This window comes from Equus asinus, chromosome 2 (assembly GCF_041296235.1).
Source record: "Equus asinus isolate D_3611 breed Donkey chromosome 2, EquAss-T2T_v2, whole genome shotgun sequence".
NCBI classification, from domain to species: Eukaryota; Metazoa; Chordata; class Mammalia; order Perissodactyla; family Equidae; genus Equus; species Equus asinus.
Window position 1 is genome coordinate 40084652 of NC_091791.1, and position 17732 is coordinate 40102383.

General features: G+C 41.9%; 1 protein-coding gene across 8 annotated transcripts in view; it reads right to left on the bottom strand.

The window, feature by feature from the left end:
• Positions 1-17732, bottom strand: part of STAMBPL1 (STAM binding protein like 1) — a 46954-nt gene that overhangs the window by 13711 nt on the left and 15511 nt on the right. For all 8 annotated transcript variants that reach the window (XR_011495002.1, XR_011495000.1, XR_011495001.1 and 5 more), the window contains 3 exons: positions 7636-7718; positions 3292-3509; positions 483-558 (listed from right to left, as the gene is read on the bottom strand). Coding sequence is in view for 4 of the 8 variants with exons in the window: in XM_070487380.1 (XP_070343481.1) it covers positions 483-558; positions 3292-3509; positions 7636-7665 (324 nt within the window). In the remaining 4 variants the exon portion in view is untranslated. The remainder of the gene's footprint in view (positions 1-482; positions 559-3291; positions 3510-7635; positions 7719-17732) is intronic.

Here is a 17732-nt window from a genome sequence, read left to right on the forward strand (position 1 = left end):
ATATTTCAGGCCGCCCCCTAAACACTTTATTATCTATCAGGCTAGTACCATAAGAAGAAAATTAGAGCTTTGTGGTTGCCTTAATAATCAATGCTCATTTTCAAATAGTTTTCGGGTTCAAGACTTTACGGAATAATCAAAACCAGCCCAAATGACTGTCTCACGTAAGTATGGGGAAATAGACAACCATTCCCTCCGTCTCTGGGAGGAATTGTGAAATAATTCCTCTTTCAAGCCTTAAGGTGATTGAGCACATTGTTGATCCTTTTCTTCTCTTTTTTTCCCCCTAGTTTCAATAAGACATCCTACACGGGCTCAGTAATGATGATTAAAAGTCTAAGAAGAGATTGAAACATCATGGCTAATGGAATGAATTTTCTGTGCTTAAACTCTCAAGAGGATGAGACAGTGGAAAGGGGTGAATCAATAATGGATACTTGTGGAGTATTTGATCCCACAGGGGAGAATTGATCCCACAATACCTTCATAATATCCTGCTTTTCGGGTACTGCACATTGCTGGTAATCTCGGTGGCTAGGAAGCTTTTCTACAAACAAACTAGAGAAAGAGAAAACATGTCCTTAGCATCATATCACAGAAAAAGTTCAATGATGGGTTCTAATATGAGAATGAGCCTCCTTTCCAAAAGGGCATGTTTAATAATTTATTGAACCTGTATTCTTTCATCTGCCTTTCTATCAAAGGTTGGCACGAGTATGATTTTGGCATTACAGGGTAGTGAAGCTCAGCAAACTAAGCACTGAGGTTAAAGGGTTATGGTCAGGATGCTCCCTAAATAGACCACGTCGCTTTGATCTTTCCAGGTCCTGGGCGCTTCACCCCACCAGAGCACCACCTTACTTATGAATCCTGCCGGCAACACAGAGGATCATGTAAAAATCTAAGAGTTTGGAGTGATCGATGTAACCCCTTCTCATCACTGAAAAAGACTCAAAGGATCACTGATGAATGAGTAGTGTCGTAGTGTATATATCAAGAACTCAACTGAAAATTCATCACTAAGAGAAGAGAAACATAGCCAGAATCCCTACTGGATTAGGAGATAATTATTTTTCATCACCTTATTGAGGAACAAAGGACAGCAGAAGAAAAGGGATATCCCTATAGCAAATCAGGTGTCCAGCCTGCAGAATAAGTGCTCAATAGGTATTTGTTAAATGAATGAATAGCCCTTCCTTGATAGATCATGACAGGCTGTAAATACTATTTTTGATCAACTAATATGCAATACCTTATAATTACTGATGTTCTGTTGTTTACAAATCACACATACATTCATCATCTCACCTACAGGGTACAGTGGAATGGCATCATAACTTGTTTCTCAAATTAGAAAATTAAGGCTTAAAGAGGCTACATAAGTTGTTAGTTACCTAAGGCTTTACAAATAGAATAAAGTCACAGACATTTAGAGTTGAAGAGACCTCGGATATTTTCATCCACAGTCTTTCATTTGTAGATGAGGAACTGAGGTCCATGGAGAATAAGTGAATTATAAATTATCACATTGATAATGACAGAAGAGAATTCAAATATTCTGATTACACAGTAACTGAGAGGGTATGGTGGCCTTTCCCTTTTACACTTTTGATTCCACGGGAGTGTTTGCAAAACTCAAGCAGAAGGTGAAAAAGCACTATTATCAAGCGGTAACTTATAGTTCAGAAACTAAAATGGAAAATGTGTCCTATCAACGACAATTGATATCCTCTGATTTCATATTTATTGCTTAACTTTCTAGAAACAACTCATTTTCCCCACAAAGGATGTTTTCAACTATTCTTTCAATTTCCAAGAAGTTACTTTTAACTTGAACAAAATGCAGAACCCAATTTGTGTACCACGTAAACTGCTTTTAATTTCACCCTTGGTAGAATCAGGGGACGCAGTTTCTAAAATAGTTTGTCTTTTCAATTTCTCAAATGTTCTCAGGTTAAGACCTCAACTAACGAATGATGTTAATCAACACACAGCTTTCAATTAAAACAAAAATAAGAGGTTTACCTCAGATTAAATAATTATTGGTAACAGGAGAGCCTCCCAACCAGTAAGACAGCAAATTGGCAAGGAAAATCTAAATCCCATTTCTCTTAACTCTTAAACTAGGATTATGTTATTAATAAATATCTATCTAATGTGAAGTGCATTTTCACATGGCTGTTTTGATATAGTAGCCGCTTTCACTCAATATTTTAAAAGCTCTTTCACACATAGCATTCTTCCACAGCTAGATAAATGTCTTTTTTTAAAAAAATACTAACTACAATGTGAAACTGACTCCTACACCCTATCCCCAAATCAGATCTTTGCTGTGATTCTCTACATGTCCCCCAGTCTCAGCCCATCAAGTCAAATTTTAAAAATGTTCATGGCATGTTCCAGGTGCTATAGATGTGATCCCGACCCTGATATCAGTTTCCCTACATTAAACCCAGCATACATGGGATTAAAACCAAAACACTCATTCCCTGCTTACTCCCTGGCTTCCTGGCTCCAGAATCCACTATCCTCCATGGAGACAGACACGGCCAAGGACAAGCACCTGGATTCACTATGTCCTCCGGGCAAAGAGATACACGCTGGTGGGAAAGCTGCTGACCAGCAAGGTCACGGGCTCCCTCCTCTCTGCAAGTAGTCTCAAGGGCAAAGACAGGTTGGTGGGAAAGCTCCCACCAGCAACGCCATATATTCCCCCTCCCCTACCTAAAACCCCAAATAAAAACTCTTCCTTTTAGCTTTTCAGGGGGTTTGGGATTTCAGTGTTAGCTACCCTCTCTCCTTGCTCAGCTCTGTGCAATAATAAAATTCTTACTTTCTTCCACTACCCCTGGTGTTAGAGATTGGCTTGCTGCACAGTGGGTGAGCGAACTCACTTCAGGTTCGATAACAGATGGAGCTGCAATAAGGCTCCTGCTCTCGTACAGCTTACGTTCCTGTGCTGGGAGAATGACATGAAGCAAGAAATTTTATTTGTGAAGAATGTTAAAGGGACATGTAGTTTACTGTATTGACCTATTGAGAAGTTATCTGATCCTCCTGATCATCACCCCATCCCTGACCTTCTTCCCATCATCCCTAAGCCTCAGAGATGGTGTGGGGATGCCTTTGAATACACACTTGGTAATTTAAAAACCTAGACATCTAATGCTTTGGGACACTGTAAAATTAGTCTGAACGTGAAAACATTCTTGTCATCCTATCTTACTGAAATACCATGTAAATATTTTTCCAATTTTCTCATTTCTCAGATCTCCAAAACAAAAGACTTACGTTATAAATTTATTATAAAGAACAAAGGCGTTTTCCAAGTTTCCTTCTTGAAGATACACCGAAGCCATCCTCTCCATTTCTACTCCGGACCTGAAGTAGCGGCGCGGAGTGATATCTTCGCTGATTGTAATATTACAACCAAGCTTGCTTAGAGCACGGACTCGCTCTTCTGGGCTGAGGGAAACATCCGTATGGTCTGGCATAGCAGCTAACTTTTTCTGCAAAGTAAAATTTGAATCTCTGATTATAATAAGAAATGAATATGACTGAAATGACCTGACACCAATACTTAAGGAAAGCTTTTCACAAGAGTTTATATGATAAAAGTGAAGTCTTTTTGCAAAAACACATGATCTACACACCAAAGAGATACACATCTCCAGGTAAATATGCATTTTTATTGAGGTAAGATCTCTTTTAGGTCTCAGGGTACAATTATCTAGCAGTTCCTGGGTTTGAAAACGTTTTCGCAAATGTTTTAGGTAAAATATCACTGACCCTTATGTCCTCATGGATGTTTCCATCCTGGGCCATGTGAAGCTGGCCCAGAGAAGGATTCCTGCCAGGCTAGAGCTCATGTCATTCTACTCTGCACGGTCTCCAAGAGATAGCTTGGATTCGGAGTTACTGTAAGGATTCTATTCTATTCCAGAATACATCCAGTTTAATAAGAAACTTTCAGGACCTCCCTGTATCTTCACCAAGTGAATAAAACTCTACGAATAAGCCCTGGAGAAGCCTTTCCAAGCATATGGACACCTATCTCTTTTTTTTTTTTTAACATAAAAAGACTCTCAGACCTCCACATAATATAAACTGCACTGTTAATTCATCCCCGAGTGAAAAAATGATAATAATTACTAAGAAAAAAATCAGTGATATTAATTAATATATTTGTATTTTCTTAATAAAAACAGCATCTGTAGGGGCTGGCTCCATGGCCAAGTGGCTAGGTTCGCACACTCTGCTTTAGACGCCCAGGATTTCGCTGGTTTGGAACCTGGGTGTGGACATGGCACCGCTCATCAGGCCATGCTGGGGCGGCCTCCCACATGCCACAACTAGAAGGACCCACAACTAGAGTGTGCACCTACGTACTGGGGGGCTTTGGGGAGAAAGAAAAAAAAGAAGATTGGCAACAGACGTTAGCTCAGGTGCCAATCTTTAAAAAAACCAAACAGCCAGCATCTATACATATTTGGAGAAACAGAGAACATAAACATTCAGGATAATTATTCAATTATTCAGTAAAAAGTTGGTGCTTCAAAAAGGCAAAAAAGGCAACAAATATTTTTTGGTTAAAGGCCATATAGCAAATATTTTAGGCTTTGCAGGCCACACAGTCTTGGTTGCAGCTATTCAGCTCTGCGAGCGTGAAAGCTGCCATAAACAATATGTAAACAAATGATCCTGACTGTGGTCCAAAACTTTCTATTTACAAAAACAAGCAGTTGAATTTGGCCCTCAGACCACAGTTTGCTGATTCCTGCTTTAGACCAGTGCTTCTCAAAGTATGGTCACTGTACCAGCAGCATCGGCATCAACTGGGGATCTCTTAAAAATACAAATTCCTAATAGGCCCCACCTTAGATCTACAGGCTCAGAATCTCTGGAGGTGGGCTGGGAATTTTAACTGGTTTCCTAAAGAGACTTAACCCATGTTATAGTTTGGGAAGCACTGCTTTAGACCACTCTACCATCCTCTGATGCTCCAGGAACAGAAAAGTTAGCTCAGAGCAGATTTAGCTTCCCAAGTCCCCTTGAGTCACTGAGGGTAGATTGCAAGGCTGACTACAATGTGGGCAGAGCTTAATTTGATTACGGTCTATAGAAGGTTAAAGAAGAAATCAAGGTAGACATAGTTTTAGTCTGGCCATGAATTACCGCACCAACCGTCATGGGCAGGGTGGGGTGAATTAGATAGCTGCGGTTTTTCCAAAGCTATCTGGTCTACTTTGGTGGTAATTTTATACCAGATAGAACCCTAGTGACCTGGAATGATTCCTGCTTCTTAAAGTTTAATATATAACCAGAGAGCCATAAATGTGCTTCTCAAGGCCCCATTAAGTCAGAAGCAGGCCATGCCTCTTTACCTTCTATTACCCCTTTGACCCGGCCTGCAGCAATTGGGCAAGTCCTCCTCCCTGTTTCTTTCTCCCCAAGGAAGCTCTCAGGCCTGGGCTTCCTCGCCTTGAAGGTCTCCAGCTACCTCCTGTGATGGGGTAGGCAAGCCAGTTCAATTTAGAGCAGAAGGGACAAGAAGACTCATCAATCTCCCACTTTCTCCAGGCCCAACTTACAAAGAATAAAAGGCACACTTGATTCTGATCCTCACCTGGTGCCTTAAACCTATTTTCACTTGGTCCAGAATTGTGAGATCAGAGAGATGTGACCGGCAGCAACACTAACACTCAGACCCTTCCTAAGTGACTTTATCGTAAAGGAAAGCACTCTTCCTTCTATCCAAACCGTGTTGTGCTGCTCTCCCAATTCTCTGAAAGCCTTTCTAAATTCAGAGAAGCTGTTGGAGGCTTCCCCGCAACAGAGCAGGAATGGGACCTCCTGAACTCTGAGCCTCGGGCCTGAGTACACTCTGTCTTTTCCAACTGAGAAGTCTCAGACACCACAGCAACACATCCGCTTCTCCCCGTCGCACTCGCCTGTGGAGCTCAACAGCTCTAAGGGAAAATATTGTTACTCGACCACACACACATGCTTCAATGACATCAGAAAATGACTGGGAAAAAAAAATTCTATGGAAATTAGGGCATTTTCTAAAGGGGGCTTCCAGTCTCCTGTATGCACAAAAGTAATCTGTCCATTTTTTATGACACTACACTACACCCTGAATTATATTTGTGTACAAGTGTTTTCAATTCCTCGTGAACTCCTGAGGGAAAGGAACAATCTTCCATTCATTCCTGTTCTCTAGGATGTAGCATATTCCCTGCAACACAGATGATAATCAATAAATGCACCAAATAGAGGAGGAAGAGAGAAAAGGGAGCAACATGATTATAATTAGGTTATTTTTTTATCTGAAGATAAAAATAAGATTTATTTTTCCTTTACTGAATGATCCTATCCTTCCCAAATTTATAAATGATTTCAGAGATAAACTGGGAAATAGCCTAAAGTCTTCAGCAATCTCTAATGTTTCATTTGCATGTGAGGTTCTCAGATGAAAATACAAAATTTCCAGATGAAAAAGCCTTAGTGTTCCTTTTTACATTGACATGTCCACTAAAATTTTAATTATTCCTAAATAATGTTCCAGAAAAACACACAGGACACTCCCTAAGGATGATTCTTTCCTCTGCAGAGGTGGAAATGGGGCAGCCTTTATTATTCCACAGGTATTATCCCAACAACATGGGGTCAGAAAGTGAAGAGGTTCCCACAATCCTCTGCTCTTCAAACATCCTCTCAAAGCAACTGAGCTTCTGTGAAGGACTTTCTTGGTAGAGAGAGAACATTGGGTCAGAACTTCTTCAGAGCAAGAACCAGGCCCCTATGTCTTTGTGTTCTGGTGCTAAGCTTTGTGTGTAGAAGGTATTCAGTATACTGCTGCTCTCAGGGTTTCCCTCAGGGTTGCAGTGACTGGGCTGGGGAGGGCTGTGAGCAGGAGGGTAATGGTAACGGCAGCTTCCATTTCTCAAGCCCCCGTGACAGGCTAGGAATGTTAAAAAATATTGTTTCCAATTATCATAAGGTACAAAGTACACAAACAGGGCCATGGAGATCACTAATGTGCCTACATTCACACTCAAAGACTGATCTGGGACACAAAATAAGCCCACGTGACCCCAAGACCTCTGTTATTTCCTCTCCAGCATCTTATAAGATGTCACTAGAGAAAGCGTGCACCACGTTGGGCTGAAAGGGAAAAAGTGAGAAGAACCAGAGTTTCAAATATGCAGACATTTCCACAGGATCTCAAAGCAACATTTAGGTGTTAAATAGAAAATATTTTCCTTGGTCATTGTCACACAAGGTAAGTCTCCCATTTTTATCTGTAAACAAGCTGAAGCACAAAGAATTTGAAGCACCTGCAACAATGTCAACTCTGAAATTCTTCTCTCCATGTTCTGCTAAAGGACTACACTCCTGGAATCTACCCAGATAAATTACAGTTTCACACTTTGTGGAAAAAAATTATTTTTAATTCTAGCAAAGATGGCTTTATTAGTCACTTCCTCATAGAAGAGGACCACACAGATGGATGAAAAAACGACAAGTGCTAACCCTCTTGAAGTAAATGTGACTCATTTCACATTTGGTGTGTTTCTGTTCTTCTTTTTGGGTTTTCCGACCATATGTAAAATATCAGTTGGTGCCACCTACCAGAGAATTCAGAGTAAAAGGCTGATCCATGGTGTCCTGTCTACAAAATGAAGATGTTCACTGTTTCTTCTCAATCACTTCATCTGTTTCAAAGACAAAAAGCAGAACTAGTGTTATTTTTTGAGAACTCGAGTCTCAAATCCCAAACCCCAGGGTTATTTCTACCTTAGAGAAACATGAACAAATTGAAATAACTTATGTAATCTGAGGTTTTAGAGAGACTGTTGGAAATCTCTTCATGAAAATACAAAACTGCAGGTGGCTATGGTTTCTTGAAGCAGCCCTTTAGAAGTGGAAGTTTGAAGAGAATTAATTATTGTCGAGCACCCAGGATGAGATGCTGGGTGTTATCTTACTTAGATATCTATGCCAGGTTATTAGGTGGGTTTGCTTTCTTCAGAGGGAGAAAGAGCACAGCGGTTAGGAGCATGGACTTTGAGACCTAGAATCAATCTGAGCTTAAACTCAGCCCTACTAGCTGTGGGAGGCAGAACTCTAAAATGGCTCTGTGTTTCCTGCCCCTTAGTATCCAGGGGTTTGTGTAATCCCCTCCCCTTGAGTGTTGATGAGACCTGTAGCCGGCTTCTAATCAATAGAACACAGCAAAGGCAATGGGACATTACTCTCATGTTTATGTTACGTCATATGGCAAGAGTGAAGAGATCTGGGAGACATATTCAGACCTCTAATCAGTTGACATTAAATGAATCAAAAGGAAGCTTATCCCAGGTGGGCCTGACCTAAGCAGGAGAGACCTTTCAAGGAGGGAGACACTCCCCTGCTGGCCTTGGAGACTCAGCCACCATGAGCTCCACAGCTGCAGGGAAATGAATTCTGCCAATAATCATGTGTGCTTGGAAGAGGACCCTGAGCCTCCAGTGAGACTCTTACCCTGGTCGACACCTCCATTGCTGCCTTGCGGGACCCTGAGCAGAGAACCTGGTTATGCTGTGCCCAGACTCCTGACCCGAAAAATGTGAGATAATAAACGTAGCTTGTCTTTAGCCATGAAGCTCGGGGTGATTTGTAAAGCAGCAACAGAAAACTGAAACGCTAGCTGTGTGACTGCCGGTAAGTTATACAGTCTTTCTGTGCGTCTGGAAAATGGGGGAAATAATAGTACCTGTGTCATGCAGTTTGGTAAGGATTAAATAGTTAGCAGATAAAGTGCTTAGAATAGTTCCTAGTACATAGTCATTAGGTAAATGTTAGCTATTATTAGAATCTTTATTTTGCAGTTGAAGAAACTGAGGCTTGGAGATGTTAAGTGAATGTACTCAAGTCCCAATAGTCACTCAACAAACGTTAGCCTCTTTCCTTTTATGCTAGTTGAGGTCAAGCTCGGTATCACCACTTCCTACTTCTTCTAAATTTATTTTGGCCTTTATATTCTACTAATCACTGATGTGGTGTTGGACACATATCTTCTCAGTTCCTCATTTATGAAGTGAGAGGGTTAAGCTACATTCTTTTGAGTTATAACATTTTATGATTCTAGAAATCTCAGAAGTAGACCATTCAACCCTTCCATGCTGTCTTCTGGCCTGCATCCATGGCTGAGAGCCCCTTCAAGGAAAGTCACTCGGCGTGTTCCAGTATTTCCCCTTCGTCCATCCCAGTGATCCTTGGAGTAAACAGAGAACGAAGCTCGCAGGTTGCAGAAACGCCCACGAAAGCCATGACCTTGAGAGAGCCACAGTCACGGTGCAGTTCAAAACCCAAATTAATTCTGGAGCCCCTGAATGTAGGCAATCCCCTCTGGGGAATTACCACTTCTCAGTGAGAAGAAAAAACCCCAGAAAATAAAGAGACATTTGAAGAGTTAAAGAGACAGAACAAAGAAGCTTATGGGGGAATTTGTGGCAAGAGGGAGAGAAGGGGAACAAGGAAATACTGGTTAGTCATTGATTAGGGTATCATAAAAGCCTATAATTATTTCTTTTTGGGGTTGCTCAGATCCTTAAATAGAGAACAAATAATTTAAAAAGTTGGAAATATTAGAACAGCAGTTCTTAAATTTTACTGTACCTGAAAATCATATAAACCTGACACTTGTCTAAAATGCTGATTCCTGGAACTCACCCACAAGGATTCTAAATCCATCAGTTTTAAGCCCTCCAATGGGCATTAATTGTTAGGCTGTGGCCCAGGTGATTCTGATACATGAGAGACACCGCATTTGAGAACGTGTCAAGCAGGATTCTTAGTTGCAAGCAAAGGCACTGATTCTTAAATTCATAGAATAATGGAAGGATCATGTTTCCAGGAAGGCCAGAGAAATTGGGCTCAGAGGTTATGTATCCAGGATCATCACCCAAATCACACAGAAGCACTAATTTGCCGGGCAGAGGAGCTGGCAGTTTCCACCACTAACCAGCTGCTGCCCTGGAATCCACGTGGAACTGCCACATATTTCTTCTTGTCACTAGTTTCTATTTCAAAGTATCAGACGGTGGTGTCTGACTAGGTCACACGCCTGCAGCCTGGCTGCAAAGGTGGCTGAAAAGGCAAATATCCAGCCCTTTGACACTTCCATAGGAGGCAGTGGGATATGCCAAGTGAGAAAAGGTAGATTCAGGGCTGGGGGGCCAAAAACAATGGTAAGTGTGCACAAAAATCAAACAAACTTCTCTGTAATGAGCTTCTAAATGTATAAAATGTTTAATTCAATACATCTTAAACACCAGAATTTATTAAATTGCTATAGATGAAAACCAATCACTATTAACTCCCACATGTAAACTTATTTATAATTCAGAAAGAGAAAGCAACTCTCCTCAAATATAGGATGAAAGAAGCTTACAGATTGGTTGACTTACTTTTTGGACCATTAACTACTCAATGGCAGTGGTCCTCAGTTAATTCCTTTATTTGTTAATCCCCAGTCCTAGCACTTACCAGCTGTGATATAAACAATTACCAAAGTCAACATAAACAGGTTATGTTCTCTAGATTGGTGGTTGTCAAAGTATGGTCCAGGGTCCCCAAGATCCTTTAAATGGGTCTGTGAGGTCAACATTATTTTCATAATATTACTAAAACATTATTTGCTTTTTTACCATCAATCTCTCAAAAATGTAGAGTGGAGATTTCCAGAGGGTGCAGGTTAATGGAATGTTTACTTGCATATTCTTGTAAATGCCAGTTTTAATTTTTAATAGGTAAATATAAATAAATATAACTCACATAAACAAAGCTTTTTAGTGTCCTAAATTATTTATTTTTTTTTGGTGAGGAAGATTGGCCCTGAGCTAACATCTGTCACCAAGCCTCCTCTTTTTGCTTGAGGAAGATTGTCACTGAGCTAACATCTGTGCCCGTCTTCCTCTATTTTGTATGTGGGACACTGCCACAGCATGGCTTCATGAGTAGTGTACAGGTCCATGCTCAGGATCCGAACCCCAGGCCGCCAAAGCGGAGTGTGTGAACTTAACCACTACGCCACTGGGCCAGCCCCCTTAGTAATTTTTAAGAGTGTAAAGGGGTCCTAAGACCAAACAGTTTGAAAACCACAGCTCTAGATCAACTCTGCGAACAAATAAAACAACATAGAAACTCACTAAGCTATTTCACACTGACCAGAAATATCATAGGCCATGTCAAGTACCACTTTCCATTTGTGCTACTAGGCTCTTGCTAAAATAATTAGAAAACTGAGGGTACAGTGAGAGGTACCCCACCTCACAGAACCTGAGCCCCACGAGAGCAAACGCAGCAGACTATGATATATTCTGCAATACCCATTCTCTTTTTCTAATATAAAAACAGAATTTTCAGCTGATATAGAGTCACCAAAAAACCCCCTACATTTTCCAGCCTTTCTTGGAGTTAGATGTGGCCATGTCACCAAGCTCTGGCCGATGGGGTGAGAACAGAAGTACTGTGACCAAAGTCTGGATCCTGCCCTTTAAAGGCAGGGACACAGTCTTCTCGGCCCAGCCCTTCCCTTCCTGCCGACTGGAATGAGGGCGCACAGGTGTGCCATCTTCAGTCATGAGGATGAGCCACGCATGGCAAAGCAGGAAGAGAAAAGGAGCGCTCTAGTTTGCTCAGACCATTTTGACAGTGACAAATTTCTATCTCATCTGATCCTGTGTCTTTGTTTAGGCAGCTGGGCCTGTTGTATCCTGACAGCTGCAATGCGTTTAACCTAGAAAGGATGACTCAGTGTGGTCCAGGAGAGACTACTGTCGGCACTGATAAGAAAACAGATATCCTCCGTCACCTCCACACCCCTCAGCACCCTGCCTGTCCTGCCTCCACACCTCCGCCCCAGTACAAGGAGTAACAGAAACATCCTCCTCCCTCCTTTCCTCCCCACAGCTCGCCCAAATCCTGCCCAGCCTGGGAGATCCCGCTTACCCATCTAGAAGTTTCAGACTTCTTCAGAATCAATACCACATACTTCAAACTAGCAGGTAATATAAGCTACAGCCCCAAAGGCAACATTTGGTTGTTACAAATGTTTAGTTTAGTTGTTATAGTAAATTTAAAATTTTTAAGTTAGTTACCAACATTTGAAAACTGGGAGATTTCATATAAAAATTCAAATTTCTGCTTCTCTTAAAAAAAAATCATCACTCATATGTGGAACATAAACACATAAAGACAACAGATTAGAGGTTACCAGAGGGGAAAGGGGTTGGGGGTGGGTGAAAGGGGTAAAGGGGCACACATATATGGTGATGGATGAAAATTAGACTGTTGGTGGTGAGCACGATGCAGTCTGTACAGAAACTGATATATAATAATGTGCACCTGAAATTACACAATATTATAAACCATTATGACCTCAATAAAATAACTGAAAAGAAAAAAAAATCAGAGGGTCTGGCACCACGGGGCCCAGTACCTGGAACATTTATTTGCCATTATTTATCTTTTATCCTGAGTTTAGAGCAGTATCTGCTATAGAATAAGGACTCAATATGTATTTGTTGAATGAATGAATGAAGAAGCGATTCTCTTAAAGTCTATAGTATACTTCCCATCACATTCCCAGACAAATACAGAAGCTTAGTAAATACTTGGCTCTAGATCAGTGCTAAAATATGTCCTCCAAATGCACAGGCCTTCAAGAACTTACAGGTAGCTCGTTTAATTCTCTTAATACAGATCTAGTCATTAATTCAATCATATAGTCATTCAACAAACATCGATTGAACACCTAGGATGTGCCAGGCATTGTTCTAGGTATGTGGGATATGAATAAAATTGGCAAAGGTTCCTGCCCTTGTGGAATTTACATTTTAGTGGGGGAGACAGATACACAATAAAGCTTTTAAATAAATAAATTACATAGTAAGTTAGAAAGTAATATGTGCTCTTAAGAAAGAGCAAAGTACAGGAACCAGGAGTGCTGTGGACGGGGTAGGCTAGGCAGCACATTACAGTGGTAAATGGAGTTTTCAAGTTAGGTCTCATTTTGAACCCTAAAATGAAACAAGGGCTCGAAGGAGGTGAGTGATTAGGAAAGCGCTGGTGCGGAAGCCCCAGGGTGGAAATGCCTCTGATGTTTGAGAAAAAGCAAGAAGGGCAGTGTGGCTGGAGCGGGCTGAGTGGAGGGAAATGAAATCAGAGAGGCGAGGAAGGTCAGGAGGCCGCATAGATCACCATACGGACTTTCGCTTTTACTTGGAGTGAAATGGGGAGCTGTTGAGGGTGTTGAGCAAAGGAGTGACATAAATGGCATTACGATTTAAAATGAGCCCTTCCGGCACGCTGTTGAGCATAAGCCATGGCGAGCAAGGGGGGAGGTGAGAGAACAGTGAGGAGGTTACTGCAGGAATCCAGGGGAGAGGTGACAGTGTCTTGGGTGGTCCAGGGAGGTGGTGGACAGTGGATCAAACAAATAGAATGTTTAGGCCCTACTGAGGAAATTGAAGCCATTTTCACGTAAGTTCTCCATTTCCAGCCGGAGGAAAGGCAAATGACCTAAGTGCCCTGATTATAAGCAGTTGGTGCTTCAGGGAAGGAAGGAATCCATGTAACAGCACCGGAGAGCAGGCACGACACTGGCAGGCTGTCTTCACCGGCTCCTCACACTTCAGCCATTATCCTGGGAAGACAAGTGGAGCGTGACTTCAAGTGCTAAAGCTCAGATAGACACTGCAACTTGGAGGATCGGAAATATACCGAAACAAGCTACCGGAGCATGCCAAGGGCAGATGGAAAGTACTCAACATCACGCACGGATGAAATACGAATTCCCTTTTCAGAGTGGAGGCTCTGTGTGCTCTGGGGCACACAGTGCAAAGGCAGCCTTTGGAGTCAGCCTGGCTGGGAGTCCTGATCTGTTTGCTAGTCAACCTTACTGGACCCTCCCAGGCTCACTTTCTTCATTCACAATCAGGCCCATCAAGGCCCTACTTTATTGCTTCCGAGTGGCATACGACTAATTGAAAACATTGTCATCAAGCATGCCTGGTTTCACTTCAACCTGCCCCCTGCCCTCCACTCGCACTACAGCCCACATTCCTGTGGCTTGATAACATCTCAGCTACAGCCTGGTGACACATTTAACCTGTAATATACCTCTTGAGCGTTCTTTTTGCTTTAGAGCTCCTGTCTTCTTGCCTTTATCTCTAGTCCCTTTCCCTCATGGCAGCCTCCAAAGACACACTCGTTTTCCCCTTTAGATGACCTTTTAAAGAGGAGTAGGGAAGTGTCTGCTTTCTGTTAGTCCTGGCACACAGGGGCTTGGGGAACCGGGCACAGAAGAGGTATGAAAACCATATATTCACAAGGAGCACACGGAGGTCAGCCCTTGTCCCAGTGGCTCAGCTAACAAGCAGCTCCTGGAGCCAACTGAGCAGCTCCCGACAGCACAGAGCGGAATGTGGCAAAAACGGCGTCTCACCCACGAGGGGCCTGGGAGGGGACACGAACCCTCCCCAGATGGAGATTTCACAGCTCTGAGTTTACAGGAGTTTACTATTCCTATTCTTTCCCAGTCTGACGGCCCAATGGCAGAATCCTTTTGGTTTTTGGGTCCCAATTCAATATCTCCAAGTCTCAACTCCTCCCAAGGACGTGGAGAAGCACTCTATGATTCTGCCTTTTAAAGCCAGAAGTAAACAATGCCTAGAATGAAGAGAGGGAAATATCTCACCTGGCACACTGTTTATTTTGTGACCTTTTTAGCCTTAATTCCCTTAACTTTCCTTTTCTTTTTTTTTTAATACTTTTTATGCAGCTAAGCTCAGAATCCTGACCCACTTTCATACACAAAGCCATCTTTTCCGGTATACAGAGAGGAGACTACCAGACAGGGAACAATCTCCTTCAAGACTAAGCACACAGAGAAGAGCCAGCGAGACCATCATCCAAACATGTCATGTTCTCCCTGGCACGCCTTCAACCCGCATGCTGTACTGAACTGAGTAGGCATGAGCAGATGAAGGCACGTCGGAGAGGCCGGAACACCCCACGCCGCCTCGTGGAGTCTCATTTCTAATTGGCCAAACCAGCAGCCTTTCTTTTCCCCAGTGGGTTAGTTCATGTTTTCCAGGAAGGACATGGTGCGATCTACTTAGAGATAAACAAAGGAAATGATCAAAACCTAGGCTGTGGGCTGCAGTGACCTAATCTGATTAAGACACAGGTAGGTGAAGGGTCATTCCCACGCCTTAAATGACAGCGGCCTAAAGGAGGATTTCCTGAGTCTCACTCTTACAGTTTGGAACCTACTTTAGGAAAAAAATGAGCTAGGCCCACCCTTGCTGTTCATTTTGAAAGATTTAAAATTTCACACACCAAAACCACAGGTTTTTTTATACTCATCTGTAACATCTGCAAATCAGAAATATGCTGGGGCCCAAATGATACCTTATTTGTGCTAAAATATTGATAAAACAAGTACAACACTTAATCAGATTAGAAATAGCTTTCAGCCACAACTAGAAGGACCAACAACTAAAATATGCATCTGTGTACTGGGGGAAGTTGGGGAGAAAAAGCAGAAGAAAAAAAAAGATTGGCAATAGTTGTTAGCTCAGGTGCTAATCTTTAAAAAAAAAAAAGAAGACATAGCTTTCATTGTGTTTTTCTATACTTGTAAGTACTACATGTGAGTACCCACTACATGTCAGGTGCTTCTCTCTTACCCTAGAGGGATATTCTAGGTTAAACATACCACGGCAGTGTGGTTTGGATTAGGTCAATCCACAAGAATGCAGTTGCTACTGGAAAGATTATTAAAAAAATCACCCCCTCAATGTATGTTTTAAATTAGTTTCAAGCTAAGTCTATGCCACCTTAAGGGCAATCAAGTTGCACTTTTGGCCATAAATAGTTATTTCTCATAGTTCAACATGATTTTTCTCCTGAAGCCAGGATGAATTGGTTGGGCACCCTTAGCATCAACAGCTCCAGCTTAGGGGCCATATACACCTGTAGGGGAATCCAGTTTCCACCCCATAGGAGTTGGGAGTGCTACGGCATCCTATTTAACCTTTTTGTGCACTTTATCTTCATCTATTAAATTGCGGGGTGGGGGGGGGGGGGTGGGTGGAATAACACCTTTCCAGAAGAACTCAGTTGAAGCTTAAATGAGGTAAGACATAAACCTATTCTATTACAGTTCCAGGAATGCAGAAGGAAACTCAAAAAAAATTGGTCTCTACTCACCTCCAATGGTTAGAGAAGTGAGGCCATGTAGACTTTATCAGAGAGGATTGATGTTTAACTACTTGCTTCATTGCAATTAGTTTCTGACAGACACGGTCAGTTGTCTCTCCAGCAGCCGCCTACTCCTCCCACCCCGACTTCTTCCTTGCCAGCAGGGTCCAATCTCCCCAGAGATATTCCCTTTTCCAGGCTCCTTTACCCTCAGGACTTGCCTAGTTGGCAAATGAGCAAATCTTGGACAATGGGACCAGAAGGGGGACATCTCTTAGGAGGATTCTGTGAGAAAATTTCACCTCTAAGACAAAGACATATTCTGGAGAATATGTGCCTTTTCATCAGCTGGACATGTGTCTTCATGTAAGACTTGAAAGGCAGCAGCCATCTTGCAACTGGAAGGGTCAAGCCCAAGAAGCAGCTGGTGTGCAGAGGATGGTGGAGGCAAAGGGTGGAATGAGCCTGGCTCCTTGCTGACACTGTTGAACTGCCGAACTGATCCTGCCACCATCTGAATTGTCATTATGTAAGATATAAACGCTATTGTTTAGGGCACTCTTAGGATTCTGTAACATGCTGCCTAATTGATATTGGGTTCCTCCAGCAATATAAGGAAATCTTTAGCTATGTGAATCTGATGACGAAAGTGGTGATTCTGAATAGTTAAAATAATAATAAATAATAATAATAATAGAATTTTGTGAGATTTAACAATTTTCAAAGGAAATGTTCCTAAGATAATATTACATTCTTCTTTGATTGAAATATAAATATTATTTAACTCTTTCTTGATGATTCAGTCTTATTTCAATGTATCTGCCAACAGCAATGCTTCCCTCCGTTTCTAATTTGCTCGCATTTAGAAAATCAATTAAAAAGCAACTTCTTTACTAAACTGCTCTGACTTCGGTCTCTCCCTACTTTTAGTTTACCTTAGATCTCTGATAAAATAATTTAAATTTATCTCTGGAATTAAAGTGTAGACTGGACATGGATCGGAAGGGATGTCCTGTGAGAAAACTATAAACTGATTACAGTGAATGTGCTACACGATTTCTAATCCGGCTGCTCAAAAAGCATTTTGCTTACCTTTTTTCCTCCACTGTCTTCGAGATAAGAGCAAGTTGACTTCTGGACAGGTGAGGTATTATTATAGGCGACATATCACCTTTAATGCAGCAAAAGAGTTATCATCATGATAATAGGTAGTAGGAACAGAAAGCTTCCCTTCCCTGGTTGATTGAAATAATGCATTAACACACGTGATTTCAACTCTCACAACAGCCTTATCAAGTAGGAGGCAGTGGAGCCTAGAGACAACACATGTCACCTCCAGGGTCAGACCACCTGGGTTCAAATTCTGACTCCAACCACTAACTGCAGAATCACCTCTTCTCAAACTGCAAAGTGGGGTTGATAATAGTGACTAAGGAAAGAGCTGTTGAGAGGGTGAAGTGAGATAATGCCTGTCAAAC